At 40.4% G+C, this 24,669-nt stretch overlaps 1 protein-coding gene across 1 annotated transcript; it reads right to left on the bottom strand.

Annotated features, from left to right (window-relative positions):
* Window positions 1-353: 353 nt before the first annotated feature.
* On the bottom strand, window positions 354-24,669 carry LOC140938521 (uncharacterized). The gene is made up of 6 exons (XM_073388005.1): window positions 24,552-24,669; window positions 19,553-19,611; window positions 18,791-18,835; window positions 3,639-3,698; window positions 3,152-3,223; window positions 354-2,943 (listed from the first exon to the last, which is right to left on the bottom strand). The coding sequence occupies exons 1-5, from the start codon at window positions 24,667-24,669 to the stop codon at window positions 3,155-3,157; spliced, it is 351 nt and encodes a 116-aa protein (XP_073244106.1). The 3' UTR covers window positions 354-2,943; window positions 3,152-3,154.

The raw sequence follows: 24,669 nt of genomic DNA, 5'->3' as shown, positions 1-24,669 counted from the left end.
CCGAGTTATATCTACTTTACAACAAATTTAGAATAATCTTAATTTTTGAAGAAATCCAGTTAAACACTTCAGACAAGGCAACCTCCTCGCCCCCCTTTATTGCAACTTGGGAGTTAATGTTGTAAAAGGTAACCGTCATAAGAATTTCACGTGCTTGCTCTCGAGGCAAACTGGATCTTGTTTCGAAGTGAACATTTACAAAAAAGAAGAAGACGATGAGCGGACACGAAATTCGATAATGGATAAAATAGATAGCACTTGAGATGCAAGCTTTTAATTCTCATTACTATGGTAAAATTATTTTACAAGCTTCATTTCAGATTAAAAAAATGTCTATTTAATTTCCCACCGGTTCATCACTACAGTTTCTTTAAAAGTCAATCCCTTTATTAATACAACAGTTGCAGATCAATATAAATTTATAGAATCAATGTTTAAAACCCACTATACAGTATTCCACATTCTTTATGTCATTACCCTTTATCAGCTCTTTACATTACATATTGGAATTATTTTGTATAACGTTATATACATTAACCAAATCTCATTCACATTAAACGTAAAGCAAATCTCTACTGTCAAAGAGAAATTTTTAAAAGAAGTTTTAATGTACATATGATGTCAAACAATGGACATACTTTATTTTTACCACGAACACCAACAGAAATGATATCATCACAGTCACAACTAGGATTAAAGGAGTATTGAGCAGAGTTTATTTAATTAATATCTTTTGCTATTGTAATCGCAACAAAAATATAAATGATTTTGAGACGACCACATTCATGCAAGCCCAGCGAAGCAACCAAGACGACAGTTGAGGATCGAGAATGAAAGATGGCAAGATCGGGTAACACTTAGTTAACGAAGTTAAAGTAATCAGTAGAAAGTTTGTATGAAGATTGATGCAAGCTGAAGAAGCCATCGATAGCGGTCGCAAGTTACCGAAAGTAGCCCGAACGATTGCGAGGGTGTTCATTAGTTTTATAGTGTTCACAGATAGCGCGCGTTCGAAGTGATAGTAACTTTATTTGAAGATTGATGCGAGCCGAAGAAGTCATCGAAAGTTACCGAAAGTTACCGAAAGTACCCCGAAGGATTGCGAGGGTGTTCATTAATTTTACAGTGTTCACAGATAGCGCGCGTTCGAAGTGATAGTAAGTTTATACTAAGATTGATGCGAGCCGAAGAAGTCATCGAAAGTTACCGAAAGTTACCAAAAGTACCCCGAAGGATTACGACGGTGTTCATTAACTTTATAGTGTTTACAGATAGCGCGCGTTCGAAGTAATAGTAAGTTTATATGAAGATTGTTATAAGCCGAAGAAGTCAACGATAGCGGTCAAAAGTTACTAAAAAGTACCCCGAAGGATTACGAGGGTGTTCATTAATTTTATAGTGTTTACTGATAGCGCGCGTTCGAAGTAATAGTAAGTTCATATCAAGATTGATGCAAGCCGAAGAAGTCATCGATAGCGGTCGAAAGTTACCGAAAGTACCCTGAAGGATTGCGAGGGTGTTCATTAATTTTTTAGTGTTCACAGATAGCGCGCATTCGAAGCAACAGTAAGTTTGCGTGAAGATTGATGCAAGCCGAAGAAGTCATCGATAGCGGTCGAAAGTTACCGAAAGTACCCCGAAGGATGGTGAGGGTGTTCATTAATTTTAAAGTGTTCAGAGGTAGCGCGTGTTCGAAGTAGTAGTAAGTTTATATGAAGATTGATGCAAGCCGAAGAAGTCATCGATAGCGGTCGAAAGTTACTGAAAGTACCCCGAAGGATTGCGAGGGTGTTCACTAATTTTATAGCGGTGTTCACAGATAGCGCGCGTTCGAAGTAATAGTAAGTTTATATGAAGATTGATGCAAGCCGAAGAAGTCATCGATAGCGGTCGAAAGTTACCGAAAGTACCCCGAAGGATTGCGAGGGTGTTCATTAATTTTATAGTGTTCAGAGATAGCGCGCGTTCGAAGTAATAGTAAGTTTACATGAAGATTGATGCAAGCCGAAGAAGTCATCGATAGCGGTCGAAAGTTACGAATGTACCCCGAAGGATGGCAAGGGTGTTCATTAATGTTATAGTGTTCACAAGTTGGTAATGGGTTTTTAGTGTTCACGATAGCGCGCGTCCGAAGTAATAGTAAGTTTATAAAAAGATTGACGCAAGCTGAAGTGGTAAACGTTAGTGTTCGAAAGTTACCGAAAGTACCCCCGAAAAAATGGCGAGAGCATTCACTACACTGAATGCAATTTGGCAAATGCATTAAAGCGTTTACGATAGAAATGGTAAGGTTATAAAAAGATCAACGCAAGCCGAAGTAGCCAACGTTAGTGGTCGAAAGTTGCCGAAAGTAACCCCGAAAGATGGCGAGAGCATTCATTACACTGAACTCAATTTGGCAAAGGCATTAAAGCGTTTACGATAGAAATGGTAAGTTTATAAAAAGATCAACGCAAGCCGAAGTAGTCAACGATAATGGTCCAAAGTTTAGTACCGGAAGTACCCCCGACAAATGGCGAGAGTGTTCATTACAGTATACGCCATTTGACACTGGCATTTAAGCGATTACGAACACGAAGATAAACTAAACCTGAAGAAGCCGACAACACACTCGCAAGTTACCAACACTGCCCAAAGGTTGGCGAGAGCCGATCATATTTCACGATCAGCAAAAAACATATTTTGAATAGACCTATCCTTAATAATTTCAGAACAAAAACGGCAATTGTTGCCCAGTAGCAGTCATTTTCGTAAGGAAAGTCCTCCTTCGAAAATGACTGCTACTCAAGTAGAATGGTACAAAGTTTTATTCAGCTATTATATTACTGGAAAAAGTTATTAGATTAAGCTACTAAAGTATTTCATCTTGATTGCTTTATCTTCACGTTAGTTGTGTTGTAAGACGCGGGCACTTTTCCTGATGTCCAACTTGAGAAACATGTCCTAAAACAGAACAAAGTGCAATGTTTATCAGTAGACCGTAGATCAGTGATGGAAACATTTGAACACTGGTTATTATGTGCTCTTGTTTTTCGCGTTGTTTAAGTGTTTTCAGTGATTTGCAGTCTAACCGCCCGCTATTTTTGGGACTGCCCCTGCTCGAACCCTGTTGTAATAAGGGTTATTTAATTCCACTCAAGAGATGTCGTACCTTTCATTGTTGGTGGTTTTTCATCATGCTTGTACGGGTTTCACCAGATGACGATTTTCCAATCCTTGTGCACTATAAAAGTACAATTAAAAAACGAACATAAACGCAGTAAAGATAACACCAAAGTAAACATCTGTTAGCAAAATAAAGCATCTCAATGATAAAAATTACAGGTGCTCGGGCCACACTTAACACCAATTTCGAATTTAACAGTAATTATTGTAATAAGCACATATAAGAAACTCATGGTACTGGCTTCCTTTTGCAACAGGGATAAATGAGTTCATTTCTGTCGTTCACTTCCAAGTTCTCTAACCTCTCACTAACAAACGACGCCGGGTACCACTCTTACGATGTTGTGCTCTTATTCTAGAGTATATCAGTCCTACCTACATAAATAATATCAGCCCTAAAAAAGCCATGGTGCTCGATAAGTAGGTCTAAGGAGAAAACCGGGGATTAATGCAAAGAAAAATATCCGTTATACCTGAAGCGAAGAAAACGCATCCCCACGTGATGAACAAATTAATTGCCAGGTAGATTCAATCTAAAAAATAAAAAAAGCTCAAGAAAAAGAAACAAGCGCTCAGAACATGTTACCAACAGACCTAAACTGAACTAATACAACCCATTTCATGTGGAATTAATTCCCCAGTTTTTTTCCTTAGATTCTTTCCAATCCCGGTCTTATTGACCACTTTCAGATGCAAAGGGATCCTAGATTCAGTTCTAGGAATTTGTGAGTGTAGTTTCTCCTTTCTTTTTGATCCGATAATAATTAATTTCTTCTTTCCTCTACACCATATTCAGTTATTTATCGCAAAATAGACTTTTATGTAACTTGCTGAATATGCCTTTGATTTGCAACGATAAGTGATATAGATAAAAATGAAATTTAACGCCAAACTATCAGCAAGGACGAACACAAATCATAACAATATAGGCAGGTCGACTATCAATGATCCTTCAAAAAGCTTTTTCCGTATAAAAAAAATTGCGCAAAATCATAGAGTAATACTATAAATACAAAAATTCAATTCCGACTTCTCCACTGAGATATTTTTAAAGCGTCCAGAACAAGCCTCGTAATTATAACCTGCAAAGACACAACAGTGGAGAGTCAAACATTTACAGAATTTCACGGCTCAAGTCTATGTTTACTAGAAATAAGTGAAATATAAATTTTAAATCATTACTGAACAGTTGTTTTCTCATAATAGCATCTAATCATCTACTGGTAAATCAGTAGCAATTATAATAACAACCATAATAATAACAATAGGGAAGACAAAATACTAATAAAAGTTCATTTAACAGATCCACAGAGTGGCTCTTCCCTGTTAAATTGAATTATTTGGAATTAAAACAAACTAAAATTACGTGAATCCTTAAATAAAAAGATTTTTCCTGTAAATCCTATTGGTCCTAGTTAAAAGCAGATTTCGGGTAAAGGCACTAGGGAGTTCTCTTCTCCCGTGGCCACTTTCTGGGTATAAATCCCATTCGTCCTAGGTAACAGCAGATTTCGCGTAAAGGCATTAGGGAGTTCTGTTCTCCCGTGGACACTTTCTGGGTGTAACTCCCATTGGTCCTAGTTAAAAGCAGATTTCGGGTAAAGGCATTAGGGAGTTCTTTTCTCCCGTGGACACTTTCTGGCTGTAAATCCCATTGGTCCTAGTTAAAAGCAGACTTCGGGTAAAGGCATTAGGGAGATCTCTTCTCTCGTGGACACTTTCTGGGTGTAAATCCCATTGGTCCTAGTTAAAAGCAGATTTCGGGTAAAGGCATTAGGGAGTTCTCTCCTCCCGTGGACACTTTCTGGCTGTAAATCCCATTGTCCTAGATACGAGCAGATTTCGGGTAAAGGCATTAGGGAGTTCTCTTCTCCCGTGGACACTTTCTGGGTGTAAATCCCATTCGTCCTAGGTAACAGCAGATTTTGGGTAAAGGCCTTAGGGAGTTCTCTTCTCCAGTGGACACTTTCTGGGTATAAATCCCATTCGTCCTAGGTAACAGCCGATTTCGGGTAAAGGCATTAGGGAGTTCTCTTCTCCCGTGGACACTTTCTGGCTGTAAATCCCATTGGTCCTAGGTAACAGCGATTTCGGGTAAAGACATTTGGGAGTTCTCTTCTCCCGTGGACACTTTCTGGGTGTAAATCCCATTCGTCCTAGGTAACAGCAGATTTTGGATAAAGGCATTAGGGAGTTCTCTTCTCCCGTAGACACTTTCTGGGTATAAATCCCATTGGTCCTAGGTAAGGCAGATTTCAGGTAAAGGCATTAGGGAGTTCTCTTCTCCCGTGGACACTTTCTGCCTGTAAATCCCATTGGTCCTAGTTAACAGCAGATTTCGGGTAAAGGCATGAGGGAGATCTCTTCTCCCGTGGACACTTTCTGGGTGTAACTCCCATTCGTCCTAGTTAAAAGCAGATTGCGGGTAAAGGCATTAGGGAGTTCTCTTCTCCCGTGGACACTTTCTGGGTGTAAATCCCATTCGTCCTACATACGAGCAGATTTCGGGTAAAGGCATTAGGGAGTTCTCTTCTCCCGTGGACACTTTCTGGGTGTAAATCCCATTGGTCCTAATTAAAAGCAGATTTCAAGTAATACATTAGGGAGTTCTCTTCGCCCGTGGACACTTTCTGGGTGTAAATCCCATTGGTCCTAGTTAAAAGCGGATTTCGGGTAAAGGCATTAGGGAGTTCTTTTCTCCCGTGGATTCTTTCTGGGTGTAAATCGCATTGGTCCTACTTAAAAGCAGATTTCGGGTAAAGGCATTAGGGAGATCTCTTCTCCCGTGGACACTTTCTGCCTGTAAATCCCATTGGTCTTAGTTAAAAGCAGATTTCGGGTAAAGGCATTAGGGAGTTCTCTTCTCCCGTGGACACTTTCTGGGTGTAAATCCCATTGGTCCTAGTTAAAAGCAGATTTTGGGTAAAGGCATTAGGGAGTTCTCTTCTCCCGTGGACACTTTCTGGGTGTAAATCCCATTGGTCTTAGTTAAAAGCAGATTTCGGGTAAAGGCATTAGGGAGTTCTCTTCTCCCGTGGACACTTTCTGGGTGTAAATCCCATTGGTCCTAGTTAAAAGCAGATTTTGGGTAAAGGCATTAGGGAGTTCTCTCCTCCCGTGGACACTTTCTGGGTGTAAATCCCATTGGTCTTAGTTAAAAGCAGATTTCGGGTAAAGGCATTAGGGAGTTCTTTTCTCCCGTGGATTCTTTCTGGGTGTAAATCCCATTGGTCCTAGTTAAAAGCAGATTTTGGGTAAAGGCATTAGGGAGTTCTCTCCTCCCGTGGACACTTTCTGGGTGTAAATCCCATTGGTCTTAGTTAAAAGCAGATTTCAAGTAATGCATTAGGGAGTTCTCTTCTCCCGTGGACACTTTCTGGGTGTAAATCCCATTGGTCCTAGTTAAAAGCGGATTTCGGGTAAAGGCATTAGGGAGTTCTTTTCTCCCATGGATTCTTTCTGGGTGTAAATCCCATTGGTCCTAGTTAAAAGCAGATTTTGGGTAAAGGCATTAGGGAGTTCTCTTCTCCCGTGGACACTTTCTGGGTGTAAATCCCATTGGTCCTAATTAAAAGCAGATTTCAAGTAATGCATTAGGGAGTTCTCTTCTCCCGTGGACACTTTCTGGGTGTAAATCCCATTGGTCCTAGTTAAAAGCGGATTTCGGGTAAAGGCATTAGGGAGTTCTTTTCTCCCGTGGATTCTTTCTGGGTGTAAATCGCATTGGTCCTACTTAAAAGCAGATTTCGGGTAAAGGCATTAGGGAGATCTTTTCTCCCGTGGATTCTTTCTGGGTGTAAATCCCATTGGTCCTAGTTAAAAGCAGATTTCGGGTAAAGGCATTAGGGAGTTCTCTTCTCCCGTGGACACTTTCTGGGTGTAAATCCCATTGGTCTTAGTTAAAAGCAGATTTCGGGTAAAGGCATTAGGGAGTTCTTTTCTCCCGTGGATTCTTTCTGGGTGTAAATCGCATTGGTCCTACTTAAAAGCAGATTTCGGGTAAAGGCATTAGGGAGTTCTCTTCTCCCGTGGACACTTTCTGGGTGTAACTCCCATTGGTCCTAGGTAAGGCAGATTTCAGGTAAAGGCATTAGGGAGTTCTCTTCTCCCGTGGACACTTTCTGCCTGTAAATCCCATTGGTCCTAGTTAACAGCAGATTTCGGGTAAAGGCATGAGGGAGATCTCTTCTCCCGTGGACACTTTCTGGGTGTAACTCCCATTCGTCCTAGTTAAAAGCAGATTGCGGGTAAAGGCATTAGGGAGTTCTCTTCTCCCGTGGACACTTTCTGAGTGTAAATCCCATTGGTCTTAGTTAAAAGCAGATTTCGGGTAAAGGCATTAGGGAGTTCTCTTCTCCCGTGGACACTTTCTGGCTGTAAATCCTATTGTCCTAGATACGAGCAGATTTCGGGTAAAGGCATTAGGGAGTTCTCTTCTCCCGTGGACACTTTCTGGCTGTAAATCCCATTGTCCTAGATACGAGCAGATTTCGGGTAAAGGCATTAGGGAGTTCTCTTCTCCCGTGGACACTTTCTGGGTTTAAGTCCCATTGGTCCTAGTTAAATCCCATTGTCCTAGATACGAGCAGATTTCGGGTAAAGGCATTAGGGAGTTCTCTTCTCCCGTGGACACTTTCTGGGTTTAAATCCCATTGGTCCTAGTTTAAAGCAGATTTCGCGTAAAGGCATTAGGTAGCTCTCTTCTCCCGTGGACACTTTCTGGGGGTAAATCCCATTGTCCTAGATACGAGCAGATTTCGGGTAAAGGCATTAGGGAGTTCTCTTCTCCCGTGGACACTTTCTGGGTGTAAATCCCATTGTCCTAGATACGAGCAGATTTCGGGTAAAGGCATTAGGGAGTTCTCTTCTCCCGTGGACACTTTCTGGGTGTAAATCACATTGGTCCTAGTTAAAAGCAGATTTCGGGTAAAGACATTACCCGTGGACACTTTCTGGGTGTAAATCCCATTGGTCCTAGGTAACAGCGATTTCGGGTAAAGGCATTAGGGAGTTCTCTTCTCCCGTGGACACTTTCTGGCTGTAAATCCCATTGGTCCTAGTTAAAAGCAGATTTTGGGTAAAGGCATTAGGGAGTTCTCTTCTCCCGTGGACACTTTCTGGCTGTAAAACCCATTGGTCCTAGTTAAAAGCAGATTTCGGGTAAAGGCATTAGGGAGTTCTTTTCTCCCGTGGATTCTTTCTGGGTGTAAATCCCATTGGTCCTAGTTAAAAGCAGATTTCGGGTAAAGGCATTAGGGAGTTCTCTTCTCCCGTGGACACTTTCTGGGTGTAAATCCCATTGGTCCTAGTTAACAGTAGATTTCGGGTAAATGCATTGAATAGTTCTCTTCTCCCGTGGACACTTTCTGGGTGTCTGTCTCCCATGGTGTCTTGGTATTAATCTTGGGCAGCCACGTGATGTATTACGTTATTAGCATTGTTTAAGGTTCTATGTAATAGCACAGGGAGCATCTCTCTCCCATTGCTTCTGGGTTGGAAACCCAGTTGACCTAAGTGTATATTACTTAATATAACTATGAGAATTTTTAGGTAATAGTTCAGGGAGAACCTGTCTCCCAATGTTTCGAATCCAAGTTAACCTTATTGCATATCGCTTTCTATAAATATCAAAGTTTCTATGTAATAGCTCAGGGAGCATCTGCCTCCCATTGTTTCTGGATTGGAATCCCAGTTGACCTAAAATCTGTTACTTTATATAAAAATCAGTTTCTATGTAATAGTTCCGAGAAAACCTGTCTTCCATTGTTTCCCGGTTGGAACCCCAATAATTATATTGACCTTACTATATTTTACTTAGAGTTTCCTTGCAATAGTTCAGGAGCGCCTGTCTCCCGTATTTGCTGGGTTGGAATCCCAGTTCACCTACATGTATGTTACTTTTATATAAAAATCAGAGTTTTGCTGCGTTTGAATGCCAGTTAAACTAACTATATATTATTAAGAGTATTAGTTAGACTATCCTTGAAATAATTCAGGGAGCACCTGTCTCCCATATTTGCTAGGTTGGAATCCCAGTTTATCTAGATTTCATAGTCCCCTTTTAACTATCATAGACCGAAGTGACAGTCCAGGGAGCTCCTGTCTCCCTTGCTTGCTGGGTTGGAATCCCAGTTTACCTAGATTTCATAGTAAATTTTAACTATTACAGACTGATGAATCAGTCCAGGGAGCTCCTGTCTCCCTTGCTTGCTGGGTTGAAATCCCAGTTTACCTAGATTTCATAATACGTTTTACTTATTACAGACTGAAGTATCAGTCCAGGGAGCTCCTGTCTCCCTTGCTTGCTGGGTTGGAATCCCAGTTTACCTAGATTTCATAGTATGTTTTAACTATTACAGACTGTCGTATCAGTCCAGGGAGCTCCCGTCTCCCTTGCTTGCTGGGTTGGAATCCCAGTTTACCTAGATTTCATAGTAAGTTATAACTACCATAGACTGAAGTATCAGTCCAGGGAGCTCCTGTCTCCCTTGCTTGCTGGCTTGGAATCCCAGTTTACCTAGATTTCATAGTAAATTTTAACTATTACAGACTGAAGTATCAGTCCAGGGAGCTCGTGTCCCCCTTGCTTGCTGGCTTGGAATCCCAGTTTAACTAGATTTCATAGTATGTTTTAACTATTACAGACTGACGTATTAGTCCAGGGAGCTCCTCTCTCCCTTACTTCCTGGGTTGGAATCCCAGTTTACTTAGATTTCATAGTACGTTTTAACTATTACAGACTGAAGTATCAGTCCAGGGAGCTCCTGTCTCCCTTGCTTGCTGGGTTGGAATCCCAGTTTACCTAGATTTCATAGTATGTTTTACTTATTACAGACTGAAGTATCAGTCCAGGGAGCTCTTGTCTCCCTTGCTTGCTGGGTTGGAATCCCAGTTTACCTAGATTTCATAATACGTGTTACATATTACAGACTGAAGTATCAGTCCAGGGAGCTCCTGTCTCCCTTGCTTGCTGGGTTGGAATCCCAGTTTACCTAGATTTCATAGTATGTTTTACTTATTACAGACTGAAGTATCAGTCCAGGGAGCTCCTGTCTCCCTTGCTTGCTGGGTTGGAATCCCAGTTTACCTAGATTTCATAATACGTTTTACTTATTACAGACTGAAGTATCAGTCCAGGGAGCTCCTGTCTCCCTTGCTTGCTGGGTTGGAATCCCAGTTTACCTAGATTTCATAGTAAGTTTTAACTACCATAGACTGAAGTATCAGTCCAGGGAGCTCCTGTCTCCCTTGCTTGCTGGGTTGGAATCCCAGTTTGTCTAGTTTTAATAATAGGTTTTAACTGACGTATCAGTCCAGGGAGCTCCTGTCTCCCTTGCTTGCTGGGTTGGAATCCCAGTTTACCTAGATTTCATAGTAAGTTTTAACTACCATAGACTGAAGTATCAGTCCAGGGAGCTCCTGTCTCCCTTGCTTGCTGGGTTGGAATCCCAGTTTACCTAGATTTCATAATACGTTTTACTTATTACAGACTGAAGTATCAGTCCAGGGAGCTCCTGTCTCCCTTGCTTGCTGGGTTGGAATCCCAGTTTACCTAGATTTCATATTATGTTTTACTTATTACAGACTGAAGTATCAGTCCAGGGAGCTCCTGTCTCCCTTGCTTGCTAGGTTGGAATCCCAGTTTACCTAGATTTCATAGTAAGTTTTAACTACCATAGACTGAAGTATCAGTCCAGGGAGCTCCTGTCTCCCTTGCTTGCTGGGTTGGAATCCCAGTTTACCTAGATTTCATAATACGTTTTACTTATTACAGACTGAAGTATCAGTCCAGGGAGCTCCTGTCTGCCTTGCTTGCTGGGTTGGAATCCCAGTTTACCTAGATTTCATAGTATGTTTTACTTATTACAGACTGAAGTATCAGTCCAGGGAGCTCCTGTCTCCCTTGCTTGCTAGGTTGGAATCCCAGTTTACCTAGATTTCATAGTAAGTTTTAACTACCATAGACTGAAGTATCAGTCCAGGGAGCTCCTGTCTCCCTTGCTTGCTGGCTTGGAATCCCAGTTTACCTAGATTTAATAGTATGTTTTACTTATTACAGACAGAAGTATCAGTCCAGGGAGCTCCCGTCTCCCTTGCTTGCTGGGTTGGAATCCCAGTTTACCTAGATTTCATAGTAAGTTTTAACTACCATAGACTGAAGTATCAGTCCAGGGAGCTCCTGTCTCCCTTGATTGCTGGGTTGGAATCCCAGTTTACCTAGATTTCATAGTAAGTTTAAACTACCATAGACTGAAGTATCAGTCCAGGGAGCTCCTGTCTCCCTTGCTTGCTGGGTTGAAATCCAAGTTTACCTAGGTTTCATAGTACGTTTTAACTATTACAGACTGAAGTATCAGTCCAGGGAGCTCCTGTCTCCCTTGCTTGCTGGGTTGGAATCCCAGTTTACCTAGATTTCATAGTAAGTTTTAACTACCATAGACTGAAGTATCAGTCCAGGGAGCTCCTGTCTCCCTTGCTTGCTGGGTTGGAATCCCAGTTTACCTAGATTTCATAATACGTTTTACTTATTACAGACTGAAGTATCAGTCCAGGGAGCTCCTGTCTCCCTTGCTTGCTGGGTTGGAATCCCAGTTTACCTAGATTTCATATTATGTTTTACTTATTACAGACTGAAGTATCAGTCCAGGGAGCTCCTGTCTCCCTTGCTTGCTAGGTTGGAATCCCAGTTTACCTAGATTTCATAGTAAGTTTTAACTACCATAGACTGAAGTATCAGTCCAGGGAGCTCCTGTCTCCCTTGCTTGCTGGGTTGGAATCCCAGTTTACCTAGATTTCATAATACGTTTTACTTATTACAGACTGAAGTATCAGTCCAGGGAGCTCCTGTCTGCCTTGCTTGCTGGGTTGGAATCCCAGTTTACCTAGATTTCATAGTATGTTTTACTTATTACAGACTGAAGTATCAGTCCAGGGAGCTCCTGTCTCCCTTGCTTGCTAGGTTGGAATCCCAGTTTACCTAGATTTCATAGTAAGTTTTAACTACCATAGACTGAAGTATCAGTCCAGGGAGCTCCTGTCTCCCTTGCTTGCTGGCTTGGAATCCCAGTTTACCTAGATTTAATAGTATGTTTTACTTATTACAGACAGAAGTATCAGTCCAGGGAGCTCCCGTCTCCCTTGCTTGCTGGGTTGGAATCCCAGTTTACCTAGATTTCATAGTAAGTTTTAACTACCATAGACTGAAGTATCAGTCCAGGGAGCTCCTGTCTCCCTTGATTGCTGGGTTGGAATCCCAGTTTACCTAGATTTCATAGTAAGTTTAAACTACCATAGACTGAAGTATCAGTCCAGGGAGCTCCTGTCTCCCTTGCTTGCTGGGTTGAAATCCAAGTTTACCTAGGTTTCATAGTACGTTTTAACTATTACAGACTGAAGTATCAGTCCAGGGAGCTCCTGTCTCCCTTGCTTGCTGGGTTGGAATCCCAGTTTACCTAGATTTCATAGTAAGTTTTAACTACCATAGACTGAAGTATCAGTCCAGGGAGCTCCTGTCTCCCTTGCTTGCTGGGTTGGAATCCCAGTTTACCTAGATTTCATAGTAAGTTTTAACTACCATAGACTGAAGTATCAGTCCAGGGAGCTCCTGTCTCCCTTGCTTGCTGGGTTGGAATCTAAGTTTACCTAGATTTCATAGTACGTTTTAACTATTACAGACTGAAGTATCAGTCCAGGGAGCTCTTGTCTCCCTTGCTTGCTGGGTTGGAATCCCAGTTTACCTAGATTTCATAATACGTGTTACTTATTACAGACTGAAGTATCAGTCCAGGGAGCTCCTGTCTCCCTTGCTTGCTGGGTTGGAATCCCAGTTTACCTAGATTTCATAGTAAGTTTTAACTACCATAGACTGAAGTATCAGTCCAGGGAGCTCCTGTCTCCCTTGCTTGCTGGGTTGGAATCCCAGTTTACCTAGATTTCATAGTACGTTTTAACCACCATAGACTGAAGTATCAGTCCAGGGAGCTCCTGTCTCCCTTGCTTGCTGGGTTGGAATCCCAGTTTACCTAGATTTCATAGTACGTTTTAACTATTACAGACTGAAGTATCAGTCCAGGGAGCTCCTGTCTCCCTTGCTTGCTGGGTTGGAATCCCAGTTTGTCTAGTTTTAATAATAGGTTTTAACTGACGTATCAGTCCAGGGAGCTCCTTTCTTCCTTGCTTGCTGGGTTGGAATCCCAGTTTATCTAGTTTTAATAATAGGTTTTAACTGACGTATCAGTCCAGGGAGCTCCTGTCTCCCTTGCTTGCTGGGTTGGAATCCCAGTTTACCTAGATTTAATAGTATGTTTTACTTATTACAGACTGAAGTATCAGTCCAGGGAGCTCCTGTCTCCCTTGCTTGCTGGGTTGGAATCCCAGTTTACCTAGATTTCATAGTAAGTTTTAACTACCATAGACTGAAGTATCAGTCCAGGGAGCTCCTGTCTCCCTTGATTGCTGGGTTGGAATCCCAGTTTACCTAGATTTCATAGTAAGTTTAAACTACCATAGACTGAAGTATCAGTCCAGGGAGCTCCTGTCTCCCTTGCTTGCTGGGTTAAAATCCAAGTTTACCTAGGTTTCATAGTACGTTTTAACTATTACAGACTGAAGTATCAGTCCAGGGAGCTCCTGTCTCCCTTGCTTGCTGGGTTGGAATCCCAGTTTACCTAGATTTCATAGTAAGTTTTAACTACCATAGAGTGAAGTATCAGTCCAGGGAGCTCCTGTCTCCCTTGCTTGCTGGGTTGGAATCCCAGTTTACCTAGATTTCATAGTAAGTTTTAACTACCATAGACTGAAGTATCAGTCCAGGGAGCTCCTGTCTCCCTTGCTTGCTGGGTTGGAATCTAAGTTTACCTAGATTTCATAGTACGTTTTAACTATTACAGACTGAAGTATCAGTCCAGGGAGCTCTTGTCTCCCTTGCTTGCTGGGTTGGAATCCCAGTTTACCTAGATTTCATAATACGTGTTACTTATTACAGACTGAAGTATCAGTCCAGGGAGCTCCTGTCTCCCTTGCTTGCTGGGTTGGAATCCCAGTTTACCTAGATTTCATAGTATGTTTTACTTATTGCAGACTGAAGTATCAGTCCAGGGAGCTCCTGTCTCCCTTGCTTGCTGGGTTGGAATCCCAGTTTACCTAGATTTCATAATACGTTTTACTTATTACAGACTGAAGTATCAGTCCAGGGAGCTCCTGTCTCCCTTGCTTGCTGGGTTGGAATCCCAGTTTACCTAGATTTCATAGTAAGTTTTAACTACCATAGACTGAAGTATCAGTCCAGGGAGCTCCTGTCTCCCTTGCTTGCTGGGTTGGAATCCCAGTTTACCTAGATTTCATAATACGTGTTACTTATTACAGACTGAAGTATCAGTCCAGGGAGCTCCTGTCTCCCTTGCTTGCTGGGTTGGAATCCCAGTTTACCTAGATTTCATAGTATGTTTTACTTATTACAGACTGAAGTATCAGTCCAGGGAGCTCCTGTCTCCCTTGCTTGCTGGGTTGGAATCCCAGTTTACCTAGATTTCATAATACGTTTTACTTATTACAGACTGAAGTATCAGTCCAGGGAGCTCCTGTCTCCCTTGCTTGCTGGGTTGGAATCCCAGTTTACCTAGATTTCATAGTAAGTTTTAACTACCATAGACTGAAGTATCAGTCCAGGGAGCTCCTGTCTCCCTTGCTTGCTGGGTTGGAATCCCAGTTTGTCTAGTTTTAATAATAGGTTTTAACTGACGTATCAGTCCAGGGAGCTCCTGTCTCCCTTGCTTGCTGGGTTGGAATCCCAGTTTACCTAGATTTCATAGTAAGTTTTAACTACCATAGACTGAAGTATCAGTCCAGGGAGCTCCTGTCTCCCTTGCTTGCTGGGTTGGAATCCCAGTTTACCTAGATTTCATAGTACGTTTTAACCACCATAGACTGAAGTATCAGTCCAGGGAGCTCCTGTCTCCCTTGCTTGCTGGGTTGGAATCCCAGTTTACCTAGATTTCATAGTACGTTTTAACTATTACAGACTGAAGTATCAGTCCAGGGAGCTCCTGTCTCCCTTGCTTGCTGGGTTGGAATCCCAGTTTGTCTAGTTTTAATAATAGGTTTTAACTGACGTATCAGTCCAGGGAGCTCCTTTCTTCCTTGCTTGCTGGGTTGGAATCCCAGTTTATCTAGTTTTAATAATAGGTTTTAACTACCACAGACTAAGTATCAGTCCAGGGAGGTCCTGTCTCCCTAGCTTGCTGGGTTGGAATCCCAGTTTATCTAGTTTTAATACTATGTTTTAACTATCATAGACTGAATTATCAGTTCAGGGAGCTCCTTCCTCCCTGGCTTGCTGGGTTGGAATCCCAGTTGACCTAACTACATTTTACTTAGAGTATCCTTGCAATAGTTCAGGGAGTGCCTGTCTCCCATATTTGCTGGGTTGGAATCCCAGTTGACCTAAGGGAATAGTACTGTCAAAATCAGTTACAACCATCTCAGAGCAACAACTCTTTCCCAGAAAAAAAGAAATAACCTAAAATTTTTTGTTGTTCAAAAAAAAAACTTAAAATTTTTCCCAACAGAAACTGAGATATGGTATGACCTGTTGAAAAGGATGTGTGGCCTGTGCAGTATCCGAGACGCACATCAGTGCAACGGCCACAAAATTGGGGGACCTCCGCTTGCGTCCAGACCGGGACACCTGGGCATGAGCGCTTACAACAGACTTGTTTCGTGCCAGAAGCTGAGATATGGCATGACCCGATGAGCGGTACACCGCTTCGGCCCGTGCAGTATCACTCGTAAAGCTCTGCACCACTGCAGAATGAGTTGATAAGCACTTGAGTGCAACGGCCGTTTTCTTATCAGGCGCCCAATACATCACCTGTCGGTCAGAGGCGACCACCCAGACCTCGGTGTAACTGACGGCTCAGTACCACTCTCACTGCATAAGTAGACAAGCACCCTGTGGAACGCACGAAACCCTCCACCTGGCTTGAGGCCACTGTATTGGTGGCAACGGGCCACCTTTGTATTTAGGATACCCCTTCAGTACTTAAAGCAATTTGTTTTTTAATTTATTGAAAGAATTGCTGCTGCTCCAACAGTCCAAAATTATTATTACAGGCGAATACGCAATGCACCTCATTTGTTTCTAGAATTTGGGCACAAAAAATCTTAATCTACATAATAACTTTTAACTATCATAGACTGAACTATCAGTCCAGGGAGCGCCTGTCTCCCTTGCTTGCTGGGTTGGAATGCCAGTTTTCCTAGATTTCATAGTAAGTTTTAACTATCATAGACTGAAGTATCAGTACAGGGAGCTCCTTTCCCCCTTGCTTGCTGGGTTGGAATCCCAGTTTACCTTGTTTTAATAGTATCCTTTAATTATCATAGACTCAAGTATCAGTCCAGGGAGCTTCTGTCTTCCTTGCTTGGTGGGTTGGAATCCCAGTTTATCTAGATTTCATAGTAAGTTTTAACTATCATAGACTGAAGTATCAGTCCAGGGAGCTCCTGTCTCCCTTGCTTGCTGGGTTTGAATCCCAGTTTATCTTGTTTTAATAGTAAATTTTAACGATCATAGACTGAAGTATCAGTCCGGGGAGCTCCTGTCCCCCTTGCTTGCTGGCTTGGAATCCCAGTTTATCTAGATTTCATAGCACATTTTAACTAACATAGACTGAAGTATCAGTCCAGGGAGCTCCTGTCTCCCTTGCTTGTTGGGTTTGAATCCCAGTTTATCTTGTTTTAATAGTACGTTTTAACTATCAAGACTGAAGTATCAGTCCAGGGAGCTCCTGTCTCCCTTGCTTGTTGGGTTTGAATCCCAGTTTATCTTGTTTTAATAGTACATTTTAACTATCAAGACTCAAGTATCAGTCCAGGGAGCTCCTGTCCCCCTTGCTTGGTGGGTTGGAATCCCAGTTTATCTAGATTTCATGGTAAGTTTTAACTATCATAGACTGAAGTATCAGTCCAGGGAGCTCCTGTCTCCCTTGCTTGTTGGGTTTGAATCCCAGTTTATCTTGTTTTAATAGTAAGTTTTAACTATCAAAGACTGAAGTATCAGTCCAGGGAGCTCCTGTCCCCCTTGCTTGGTGGGTTGGAATCCCAGTTTATCTAGATTTCATGGTAAGTTTTAACTATCATAGAATGAAGTATCAGTCCAGGGAGCTCCTGTCTCCCTTGCTTGCAGGGTTTGAATCCCAGTTTATCTTGTTTTAATAGTAAGTTTTAACTATCATAGACTGAAGTATCAGTCCAGGGAGCTCCTGTCTCCCTTGCTTGTTGGGTTTGAATCCCAGTTTATCTTGTTTTAATAGTAAGTTTTAACTATCAAAGACTGAAGTATCAGTCCAGGGAGCTCCTGTCCCCCTTGCTTGGTGGGTTGGAATCCCAGTTTATCTAGATTTCATGGTAAGTTTTAACTATCATAGAATGAAGTATCAGTCCAGGGAGCTCCTGTCTCCCTTGCTTGCAGGGTTTGAATCCCAGTTTATCTTGTTTTAATAGTAAGTTTTAACTATCATAGACTGAAGTATCAGTCCAGGGAGCTCCTGTCTCCCTTGCTTGCTGGGTTGGAATCCCAGTTTATCTAGATTTCATAGTAAGTTTTAACTACCATAGACTGAAGTATCAGTCCAGGGAGCTCCTGTCCCCCTTGCTTGCTGGGTTGGAATCCCAGTTTATATAGATTTCATAGTAAGTTTGAACTACCATAGACTGAAGTATCAGTCCAGGGAGCTCCTGTCTCCCTTGCTTGCTGGGTTGGAATCCTAGTTTATCTATTGTTAATAATAAGTTTTAACTATCATAGACTGAAGTGTCAGTCCAGGGAACTCCTTTCTCCCTTGCTTGCTGGGTTGGAATCCCAGTTTAACTAGATTTCATAGTAAGTTTTAACTATCATAGACTGAAGTATCAGTCCAGGGAGCTCCTGTCTCCCTTGCTTGGTGGGTTGGAATCCTAGTTTACCTTGTTTTAATAATAAGTTTTAACTATCATAGGCTGCTGATCAGTCCAGGGAGCTCCTGTCTCCCTTGCCTGCTAAGTTGGAATCCCAGTTTATTTAAATTTCATAGTAAGTTTTAACTATCATAGACTGAAGTATCAGTACAGGGAGCTCCTTTCCCCCTTGCTTGCTGGGTTGGAATCCCAGTTTACCTTGTTTTAATAGTATCCTTTAATTATCATAGACTCAAGTATCAGTCCAGGGAGCTTCTGTCTCCCTTGCTTGGTGGGATGGAATCCCAGTTTCTCTAGTTTAAATAAGAAGTTCCAGTTTGCAGAGACTGAAGTATCAGTCAAGGGAGCTCCTTTCTCCCTTGCTTGCTGGGTTGGAATCCCAGTATTTCTAGTTTCAAAAGTAAGTATTAAATGCCAAAAAAGTAGTAGATTGAAGTATCTGTCCAGGGAGCTCCTGTCTCCCTTGTGTGCTGGGTTGGAATCTCGGTTTATCTAGTTTTTAAAAACAACTTAAAAGACATTGGCCTTGTTAAGTTTATCTAAAGATCATAGGGACATAATTTGTTTTGCTTTATAAATGTATAAATATAAATGTACTATTGCTACTACAGATTAATGATGATTAATTTTCTTATTTTATTGTATTTTATTTGTTTTGTAACTGGAATACCTGTAAACTGGTTGGTCTTGTATAGTTGCAGCTTTTCAAAGGCATCTGCAATGAGATACGTTTTTATAGCTTAGCATGACACAATAGACAGTATCATTGTATTATTGTAACCAAGTTGTATAACATGTTATTCAAATAGTTAAAGTTCCTATGTAATGGTTCAGGGTGCTAGTGCCTCCCAATTCTTCGCTGCGTATGGGCGGATAACAGTTGACCTGGTGTATATTTCCTTAGATAAATACTAGAGGTAATCATTGATTACAGATCCCCATTCGTCACTTCAAAAACAAAATCAAGTCGAGAGGAGCCCAGTTTCCTTCCCTGATAAAATTTATTGGGGCAGCTAATTGGCAGTTGCCTGTGATAGCTCGAAAATTTCTGCCCTTGTGTCACTGGAACACAACGTTAGGGTACGTTCTGACAAGCACAATCAGACTTAACAATGTAATAGTTCAGGGAGGACCTTCCTCCCATTCCTTGCTAGGTTGGAATTCCAGTTGACTTAAGTATATTTTTATACTGTTTAATCAAAGTTTTTATGTAAAAGAATATATCATAGGGCATAAAACACAATGACCATGCATCCTTATTGTTGTTCTCAGAGGTTTAAAACTAGTACTCCTTTGTATGTTTGAGTTGAGTAGCATTATGTCTTATACCATTTACCATGCAGTTTTAATTTTATTTTGTTTTGACCATGATCACTGTGTTATGCTAGAGTGCATAATGTTACTAAAGAGAATAAATATTTTAAAATTGTACCTTTCTTGATTCTTGTTGGTCAAATCTTTGAATTGTGCCTCTGATCTCTTGGGATATCTCTAAATGATTAAGAAATGAACTCAATTTACTTACAGTCTCATACTAACAATCTAATAGTCCAAAGCCCACAGGTTGTGTTTCCAATTTAAAGAGTTACAATTGACTGTTGCAGCGGAAGTGTGGTTTAAGGTTAATTAGGTGGCCAATTGAGTTAAGGGGTATAGGATGGTATTACCAGGGAGCCATGCCCTTCTAAATATCAAACATGTGTGGGCACTGGGACTAATACACATCATTGGCATCTTCCAGGGGTAGGACCCTGCATCAACCAGGAAAATGTGTCAGAGGAAACAATGAGTCATGCATATGGATCATCAGAATAACAATGCATCATCGTGTTACAGTTTCTGATGAAATAAGTTTTATTTGTAATATACTGTGCTGTATACTGGGTTGCTAAAAAAATTAGTAAACTACCAGTTATGAACAAGGAAAATTGAGTCTTCATGGACAGCAATAACTCAAACCTTCACTAAAAAGAACTGCTTTTCATATCCCTGAATTCTGAGTTTGAGTTAACAGGGTTCTAGTGTATCATTAAGATCGTTCCCTCCGGTTATAACAGTTCGATATCAGGGTTTTTTTTTTCATTAAGAAGCCTTTAACCAGGGAATTTTGTCTTGTTTAATTTCCCTCACCCTTGTTTAAAATTGTCAACTGGGCACCACCCAGTTTTACAATTCCCCTTAGATGTCCCAGGGTCGCATCCCTGGGAAAAGCCGAAGACATGTGCATAAGGGGGCCTTTCATTTAGCTTAAGTATTATTTTACAAGCTCATAGAGTTATTTTGTAAAGGTCTGTGTTAAAACTAGGCAGCCAGATTGCAAAATCTATTAGAAGGTGTTAACTTTTAATAATTAATTTCAATTAAATCAATTAAGGTTCTGAATAGCTGAAATCCAAAATTGCCAAAAGAACAGTGAGAAACGTGACAAAAACAATTTTTTACCTCTTTTACCTCTGGCCAAGTTTCAGCATTGTTTTATGCACCAATCAAATGTTAGAGCGGAAAGCATGAAATACATGCATGACCTTGTTGTGAACCATTTTGGATGTCATATTTGAGATATGAGGAAATTGTCGATTCCTGCACTTAAATCTACATATTTCCCTTTATCAATTGTTTATTGCTTTTATTTAATATATTTCATCATCGGAGTGATCATGAAATTCCCACTGCAGCAATCCGAGTGATCATGAAATTCCCACTGCAGCAGCACTTGCTGCTGTCCTCATCATGTCATGGAGTGGCCATGTGGACAAGTAGGACTGAAGCAGTTGTTTATGTTGCCAGGAGAAGATTGCAATTAAGGGGGGCTACTCCCCTATAAAAGTGATGGGGGTGCTCACCATACCTTTTAGTGGTTTAAATTTGCGGATTTGTGGTTTAAATTTGGGGCTCAGATTTTTTTTGTGTCCTCTTATGGTTGATTCTTTACATCTTTCTTTATTTTTCCTTTATAATTTTCAATATGTTATATTTTTCAACATATCAAAGCAATAGATTAAATAAAGGGTTGTTCGAATGACTCTTTTGCTACAATTAAATTCATTTCTAAAATTCAAATTTCGCGCTTTTTGCCCTAGTGACCAATCAGAGCATTCAAATTTAATTTGATTAGAGAAATTAGCACCTAAAAAATAACTGCTGCTATTACAGTGGCCTATTGTTCTTTTGCCTAGTTCTTACACGGACCATTACTTAAGCTAAAACGATTGTGTCTCTTACTATTAAAGTAAGCGTACATATTTTGCTCTCGATCACATTAATCTCATAAGGTTTTCATGTTTTTTGCATAAAGAGTACGTGAACATCCTGGATTTTGACTTTTCTACTGCACCTTAATAAAATTTATATTCTCCACCACATAGTGTTTAGATTGAACCGCTTAGAGCAAAACAAAGGTCAAACTTCTTTAACTTGGTGAATGCTAGTGTACCACCCTTGATACATATTCCAATTAAGCTATATTGTACTGGTTCACTTTTTAGATTAGCGTCTTCTTCTTTTAGTTTCTTTGCTTTTCTTTTTTAATTTCTGTTACTTTTTTAAAATTATTTTTATTTGTCAGGGGGCCATTGTGAAAACAGAAAATGGTTTCATTGCGTATGTATTGTAATTGTCATTTTTTCTTTCGTTACATTTTCAGTTAGCCTCCCCGCAGACATCCTTTGGGGTTCGTTTGTCACGCATTCATTTCTCTCCGTGAGGGGAGAAATGAATGCGTGACAAACGAACCCCAAAGGACGTCTGCGGGGAGGCTAATTTTCAGTGTATTTTGAATAAAAAAATTTTAAAAAAGTAAAAAAAAAAAAAACAGTGACGATTCAAGTTCTGAAAATTAATCAAGGAACTAAATTTGAAATCTGATTGTGCTATTTCTACAAAACTGTTACTTTCATTGCTTGAAGCTACTGTTTAACGTCTTACTACTTCGAGTACGTAAGTATGGTCAGGCTGGGAAGCAGGGAAGCAAGTCAGTCACACCGTGCTTTGGGTTTTATGGCACCAGGTATGATTACACATGATTTTTTGGGCGCACAATCAAAAATCCAGTCTCATATGCGACCAGTTAGTCGTTAACTTTGAGCCCTGACCCACCGAGGTCAAGTATTTCTTTGAAGTTATTCACTGACAAGTTATTAGTTTTCAAACGATCACGGGCTCAAGTTCAATTTTTTAAAATGCATAGGAAGTAAGTTGCGTTTATGAGCTGCATTATTAAAATTTGGATTTCAAACTGACCTCTTAGGCAAAAATTCAGCTGGTTCAGTTTCTTTTGACTTTTCTAACAAAAGTTATGCATTAGTCATGCTCTACATCCAATTTTTATACTCTGATTGGTTGAAATTTGACAGGTGAGTTCATGTGGAAAATTTATGCAGCATATGGAAACTTGCTTACTGATGGCTGAAGCTGACAGATTTTTGTGTCATCTTTTGATGTTTTCAACTGTCTTTTCCACTGTATGAACACAATGAAATACAGCTTCCATCAAGATTCTTCTGTTATTCATGGCTGGTTTGTTTATTGGGTTGCTAGTTGAGAAATGCGCTGCTTGTCAAAGTCATCGGAAATCAGCCTGAATGGCACCGTTTTCGTTTTTCACCTTGCTTGATACGTAAGAGGGTTGAAAAGTCTCAAGCGATTCCAGCCTTACTTGATGGCTTCCAGGAGCTGCATCTTGACGGATAAGCCTGAGTAATTATTGTATTTGATGTTTGTTTTTTTTTCTTTCATGAAGGTTTTATGAGGTTTCATGAAGATGAGCGTAGTTCATGAGGCTATTGTATGCACGTTTCTAATGACAATGACAATTGATCTAGTATCAGGTTTGAAATAAGCTTACAGAACTTTACAAAGCCTTTAGACATTTTCTGACCTCAAATAGAAAGAAACTGTTCCGAAGAATTCTTAGCTATAATTTTGGCTGTAAAAAGAAAGCTTTGAGCGATTTTCTTGCCTTGAGTTCATCTTGAAAAATAGCAAACACCAAGAAGCCGGCTTAAAACATTTTAAATCTGCAAGGTTTTAAGTTAAATGTGCTTATGCTTACACGACTCAGGATCAGGATTTTTAGAGACACTTTAATCTCAATACTTGTCTTTGCGAAGGAAAATTGTTGTCTCTGTAAAATATGTTTCACTGAATTTTACATATTTTTTATTGTTAGTAGGCTCTCTTGCAAATTTAATTGCTGTGCCAGTCTTTTTCAGTCATTCAAGAACATCGCTTGTAGGAGTACTCAAAATTCCGCGTGGTATCAAACATTAAAAGCCCCTGCATACCACATAGGAGCAGATTGTTCTGACTGAACAGTCCCGACATTATGGAATTCTCTTCATGAAAACGTTTTATAATGTGGTCAATTCTTTAATTTGTTGTGCAAAGGAAGCATGTACTTCGATTGTCCTGAATATTGAATGAGTGCAATTTGTCTTGCAAAACTGTGAAAAACGGTATTCTGCCCGAGGTCTGTGTGATAAAAAACAGAGCCTCATAGTACTGTGTATCTCAGATGTGATGTATAAAAGGCTGGTTTGCTCGCCACCAGATTTGTTGGAAGATTTTGTAAAGTAAACTTAATGTCCTATCATTTTTTTTATTTTGGCCTCCCTTTTAGACAAAGGAATACAAACTATAAATTTACAACACGTGTAACTGATTGGCTACAACTGACGACTATCATGTCTTATTATATTAACCGGCCTTTACAGCATAAAATTAAATTTTGGTGCTGTCCAATTAGTAATGGTAACAGGACTGAGTGGAGTCCAATTCGGTCTGTAATCATACGAGTGATTAACAAAATCGGATGACCGCGTAGCGGGAGTCTGATTTGTTTAATCACGAGTATGATTATGGACCGAATTGGACGACACGAAGTTCTGTTACCAATTAATCATAACTTTAACAAAATTTGTGATATGATAGGCTATTTTTTTAATAAAAACACAAGAAATTCGAAATTTTGTTTCGCTAGCAGTGAAAAAAAAGCCATTTTAGCGCGCGCGTGATGGCGCGTACTGTCCAATTACTTAGGCATGACGCGTACTGTCCTCTTAAACTGTCCAATTAAGGCTGAAATCAGGGCAGTTGATAGCCAATCAGATTTGACAATTTTGTTATAGTTATGATTAACCTTATAAAATAAATTGGTGAAAAGGTGGGCAACAGGGTTATTTTGTTTGGAAAGAATTTGTTTTCCAGCCTTTTCAGGCCTAATCTTCTGTGATCAAGAGCCACTGTTTGCAAATTATTTTTTCTCTAAAATCACTTAGCCTTTCCCTCAAAAGTCACATGAATGTGCCCTAAAGTTAACCGATTTGTGGATAATTTACAAATTTGTTTGATTTAAATCATAAATTTATTAATCAAAGCTTCGCTTTTAGCCTTGGCTAAATCTATATATAATATTATTAAGCTTATGTATATACCTTTATGTCGGTCCATTCTATTGACTTGTTTAGTATTTTGGTTTCTATAGCGCGCATTCCTTTCTCGAGACTGTTGTGGGTAAGCCGGTAAGGCTTGAATTAGGCCCGCCTCCGCCAT

Source organism: Porites lutea, chromosome 5 (genome assembly GCF_958299795.1).
Source record: "Porites lutea chromosome 5, jaPorLute2.1, whole genome shotgun sequence".
Lineage (NCBI taxonomy): Eukaryota > Metazoa > Cnidaria > Anthozoa > Scleractinia > Poritidae > Porites > Porites lutea.
The sequence above is the reverse complement of the archived record's forward strand: the minus strand, read 5'-3'. Positions and strand labels throughout refer to the sequence as shown.

What these genes read in the sequence shown, in the direction of transcription:
- LOC140938521 (XM_073388005.1), bottom strand. Translation starts at nt 24,669, where the DNA reads ATGGCGGAGGCGGGCCTAATTCAAGCCTTACCGGCTTACCCACAACAG. An exon ending in ACCAACAAGAATCAAGAAAG is followed by an intron (nt 18,836 to 19,552) that starts GTACAATTTTAA and finishes ATCTCATTGCAG; the next exon opens with ATGCCTTTGAAAAGCTGCAA. An exon ending in CAAGACCAACCAGTTTACAG is followed by an intron (nt 3,699 to 18,790) that starts GTATTCCAGTTA and finishes TTTATTTTTTAG; the next exon opens with ATTGAATCTACCTGGCAATT.